The sequence below is a fragment of the Nicotiana attenuata genome, unplaced genomic scaffold (assembly GCF_001879085.1).
Source record: "Nicotiana attenuata strain UT unplaced genomic scaffold, NIATTr2, whole genome shotgun sequence".
NCBI classification, from domain to species: domain Eukaryota; kingdom Viridiplantae; phylum Streptophyta; class Magnoliopsida; order Solanales; family Solanaceae; genus Nicotiana; species Nicotiana attenuata.
Genome location: NW_017670752.1, coordinates 160,567 through 165,941, shown reverse-complemented (window position 1 = coordinate 165,941; position 5,375 = coordinate 160,567). Strand labels below are relative to the sequence as shown.

At 37.3% G+C, this 5,375-nt stretch overlaps 1 protein-coding gene across 1 annotated transcript in view; it reads left to right on the top strand.

The window, feature by feature from the left end:
• Nucleotides 1-647: 647 nt before the first annotated feature.
• The window catches only part of LOC109242993 (protein YLS9-like), an 18,427-nt gene continuing 13,699 nt past the window's right edge, over nt 648-5,375 (top strand). Inside the window, exon 1 of the mRNA XM_019409885.1 lies at nt 648-1,498. Within this exon, the coding sequence (XP_019265430.1) occupies nt 881-1,498 (618 nt within the window). The 5' untranslated portion in view covers nt 648-880. The remainder of the gene's footprint in view (nt 1,499-5,375) is intronic.

Sequence of the window (5,375 nt, the reverse complement as noted above, 5' to 3'; positions counted from 1 at the left end):
AATCATTGGCAAAGAATATACTCTCTTACTTTTCTCGCTCATTGTTCATCAGAATTGTCCTTTAACTTTATTATTCTTGCTTTACTGTTCTTGATCATCTCGAGGTCACTGGGCTCGAGGTCGATACTGCTTAGTAACACTGGTTTGATTCACTCATTTCTTTCGTTTATACTTTATACTTCTTGATTATTAATTGGTATTGAACTAAATCACATATCTTTAAAACCACAAATCAAATTTAATTGTTACTCGTATTCTCGAGGTAACAAAAAAAAATACACGTAAAAGTGGGTTTTTGCACAGCCCTTTGCATTATTTTTCTTAATCATTTGAAATTAGACAAGAGGAATAATGAATTTTAGCTATTCTTGTTCCAACCCTATCACACAACATGTCAGTATAGAATATATTTCTAGTTTGTTTTTCCTCAGATCCCTTTCAAATTAATATCTTCTTAACTAAACATCATGTCTGACTTATATACAACACAATATGAATTAAGAAGATACCGAAAATTAAAATTAAGGAATTGTTGACTAAATTTTAAGTCAAAGGACCATATCTTGATCGGAAATTTCTAAGAAATATCTTATTCAGTACATATATGATTACTTTTAGTAAGGTATTGCCAAAACGCAACCGCGTCTTTTCTAACAACATAAAAACACGGCATTTTCTACTAATCAATCCGCTTTTGCTTACCAATTCTACAATTCAAACCCATCACATATAGTATATACATTAAACCAAAGACTGAAACGACACCTATACATATTCAACTCCATTCACCAAAGGATAATATCAATCTCATCTCTATTATTACATCCTCCACACCAAAAGGAACAAAGCAATATAATTTGTACTTGATTTTTCTTGAGCCATGCCGGAATCCAACTTGAACGGAGCCTATTATGGCCCTTCCATTCCGCCACCAGCAAAATCCTATCACCGCCACGGCCGCGGCAGCAGCTGCAACCCATGTAGCTGTCTCTTTGGCTGCCTCTGCAATTGTTTTTTCAAAATTATCTTCACCCTTCTAATGATCCTCGGAGTCATTGCATTAGTTCTATGGCTCGTTCTTCGTCCTAACAAAGTCAAGTTCTACGTGACCGATGCTACGTTGACTCAGTTCGATTTGTCCACCACAAACAACACTATTTTCTATGATCTTGCTCTTAATATGACTATTAGAAACCCCAACAAACGTATTGGAATTTACTACGATTCAATTGAAGCTAGAGCTATGTATCAAGGCGAGAGGTTTGCTAGTACAAATTTGGAACCATTTTATCAGGGTCACAAGAATACTAGCAGCTTGCGTCCAGTATTCAAAGGTCAGAGCTTGGTTTTATTGGGAGATAGAGAGAAATCCAATTACAATAGTGAGAAGAATTTAGGGGTTTATGAGATGGAAGTGAAGCTTTACATGCGTATTAGGCTTAAGGTTGGTTGGATCAAAACACATAAAATTAAGCCAAAGATTGAGTGTGATTTCAAGGTACCTCTAGGGTCTAATGGCAGATCATCATCTGCTAATTTTGAGGAAACCAGATGCCATCTTGATTGGTAGTTTTCTTCTATTTTGGCACCATTATTGATCATTTTCACATTTCGATGGAGTTTGTTTCTGTTTTTCATTATTCTTTTATATTTAGATTTGTTCTATTCCCTATATTCGTTGGATATTAGCAGATATTCTTGATTTGGGATTTCTATCCCCTTTTGTTTTTCCGGCGTTTAGTGTTCATTGATATACATGGTACCATATTGTTATATTTGGATATGGTTGTATGTAAATAAATAATGAGTTCGTCTATATTTTTGCTGATTTTCTTTATTCTGGAAATTCTTTATTATCACGAGGATACTTGAGTTTGTTTATTTAGTTTGAAAGTTGATTAGAGCGTATGAGGACTGGTATGCTAAGAAGATACTAAACCTAATTTTGTTATTGTTAAATAACACGTTGACATTGTCCTTTCACAAAGAGAATATATAGTAAAGGTTAGGTTGCACCGTATAAACTATAAAGTTATAAAGGTCAAATTGAATTTGTTGATTTGAAATTTCAACTCACTCTCTTGGTCCTATTGTTCAATTTGTTTCTAGCAGCTTGATCTTAATAGTTTTTCTATAAAAGTTCCGCTTCGGAATTACGTAATAAAATACCCTACACTTCTAAGGGTGTGTTTGCTACGAAGGAAAACATTTTCCGGAAAATATTTTTCAATTATTCCATGTTTGGTTGATTTAAACTTTGGAAACCATTTTCCTCATGAACACATTTTCCTCCAATTGGAGGAAAATATTTTTCCTATGAAGGCAAAATATTTTCCAAAACTCTTTTCCAACCTTCCCCCCATTCCTCATCCCCACCAACCCCTACCAACCCACCCCCACATCCCATCCCACCCCAACTCAACCCACCCCAACCCCAACCCACCCTCGCCCCATGTGATGACCCGACAAGTCATCTAGAGCTTTAGCCCTTAATTCTATATTTCGAAACCTCAAATAGCTCCTTTTAGCCTTTCTCGATTTGCGTGCGTGTTGGCCCAAGTCCAGATGAAGTTTTGAAGATTGACAAAATGAACTCAGTCATGAACCAGGTCCATCATGTGAGACACAGTGTTGATATGCTTACACATGTGACATAAGTGTGAAGAAGATAAGTCTCAGGATCAGCAACAATATCTTCTGAGTTGATCGAAAAGGTTGCATAGGATAAGGAGTTGAAGTCTCCTTATGTAAAGAGAACTACATCCGGATCAAGGATAAGGATTGGAATTTGAGTTGTTCTAGGACTCGAATTTGATGAAGGATCAACAATTCGAGTTTTAATCAAACTCTGATTACTAACTCTATAAATAATAAAGATTGTTCTCTTTTACAGGTGATTGCACATACGCAGAAGTTAAACTAAATTGAGAGCAAAAGAGCTAGGCGAATTTTGCAAGCAATTTATGTGTGATTCAAGTGTGCAAATCTGAAGCTACATGAACCAGACTGAAGAACCAGCTCCATAAAGAGTTTTATGTGTCTTTCTTTATTTCTAGTTCAGTTGTAGTAGGTGTTTCATATTGTACCTTTCAGCTTTATCTAGAAGCAATTGTAATAGATATTTTGAGTATTCAAGTTAGAGTTAACTTGAAGGTGTCGCAACAGTTGAGGCTGTGTGCTACACTGGGATTAGAGTTTAATCCTTAGGTTTACAAGAGTTTGTAAATGCTGTTTTGGCTCAGTGATTTTAGTGGAAGTTTGGGAAAATCCTACTGAGTAGTAGGTCGTGGTTTTTTCACCTTTTGAGCCAGGTGTTTTCCACGTAAAAATCTCTATGTTCTTTACTTTATGCACTCTTAATTTCGCAAAAGAACATCTAGAAGAACTAGGTTCTTCTAGTGCGAAAATTAGGTACCATACAAATCATCCCCCCTCTTGTGTGGTATTGACGTTTAGAACATCAATTGGTATCAGAGCAGGTTATCCTTGAAGAGGCTAACACCTTAGGAGAAGATCAACAATGAGTACACCACCTGGGAATTGGGAAGGGCAATCCACTGCCAGGCCTCCACTTTTCAATGGTTTGTACTATTCTTGGTGGAAGAACAGAATGAAGATCACATTATAGGGGAAGATTATGAACTTTGGGACATAGTCACTGATAGTCCCCTAACAACCACTAAGAAGAATGCTGAAGGAATTGATGTGCCAAAAACAAGGGCTGATTGTACTGCTGAGGACCTAAGGAAATGGGAGAAAAATGCTAAGGCCAAGAAGTGGCTTGTATGTGGACTAGGACCAGACGAGTACAGCAGGATCCAAAGTTGTACAACTGCTAAGGAAATATGGGACACTCTACAAGTGGCTCATGAAGGAACACCTCAAGTGAAAAGATCAAGAGGAACACTTCTGTATTCTCAATATGAGAACTTCACTATGAAGGAAGGAGAAACTATCCAGGAGATGTATACTAGATTCACCACTTTGACAAATGAACTTGAATCTCTTGGAAGGACTATCCTTGAAGAAAACAAGGTTGAGAAGAGAACAGGAGTCCTGCCAGTCACATGGGAAAGCAAGATCACTGCCATTCAGGAATCCAAGAACATTGCTACCCTCAGACTTGATGAACTAATTGGAAATTTAACTGCCTATGAAATGAGGAGACAAACCATGAAGATGGACACCCCCAAAAAGGAGAGAAGCTTAGCTCTTAGAATTGTTGAAGGTGCAGATTTAGAAGATGATGAAATGGCTATGATCACTAGGGATTTCAAGAAGTACCTGATGAGAGGAAAAGGGTTCTTCAAGAGGTACAAACTTCAACAAATCAAGAGCTCCGGAGAAACAGACCAATGAGGGATGCTACAAGTGTGGTAAGACTGACCACATGATCAAAAACTGCCCTCAATGGAAAATTGAGTGGAAGAAAGAAAGAGCTGAACGAAGGAGCAGGAAGAAGGAACAGGTTCAACCAAAGAGAAACAAAGGTTCAACCAAGGCTATGGTTGCTGCTTGGGGAGAAACGTCAGATGAAGACTCAGAAGATGAAGCTGAGGAGGAGCAAGCACTAATGGCGGAGCAAGCACTAATGGCCATTGGAGAATTAGAGGATGAACAAGAGGTAAGTATTCTTCATCTCAAAGACAAGATTAAATTCTTGTCTAAAGAAAGGCTGGTTGAGCTATTAACAGACTTCATTGATGAGTCTGAGATAATTAATAATGAGAAGGAAGTTCTGTCTAGGGAATGTGTGATTGAAAAGCAAAATGTAAAAGTCTAGAGTCTAGGCAAATGAGAGTGATAACAAAAATACTAAGTTGAAGAACCAGGTTCTTGAACTTGACAACAGTGTCCTAGAACTTAAGTCTGAAAATCTGAAACTGAAATTAGGAACAGGAAAGAAGTTAGCTGATCACACGTCTCACTCTAGAAGAAAATTTGGGAAAAATGAAAGATGAATTATACAGGAAAGATGAATTCATCAAAGTCTTAAAAGAAGATCTAGGTAAGGTAAAACATGAACTAGACAGAACTAGCCTCTGATGCTCTTTCTTGGTTGCAAGAGCATCACAGCAGTAACAAAAGAGGACTTGGATATGGGACTCAAGCTCCTAAATGGGATCCAAAAAGCAAGTACCTCACTCTTCCTGAAAATAAAATCTGCACACACTGTGGTAAGACTGGCCATTACAAATATGAATGTAATGCAAAAGAAATGGCCAGTCAAAAGAACAAAGTTTTTGTTAAAGAAAAGAATAAGTTGCCAGGATGAGCAAGAAGGAATTTAATTCATCCTTTTGCTTATGAAAGGGACCCAACTAGTTGGGTTCTTAAGTCTAACCCTCGATTTCCTTTGTCATGTCCAAGTGAAA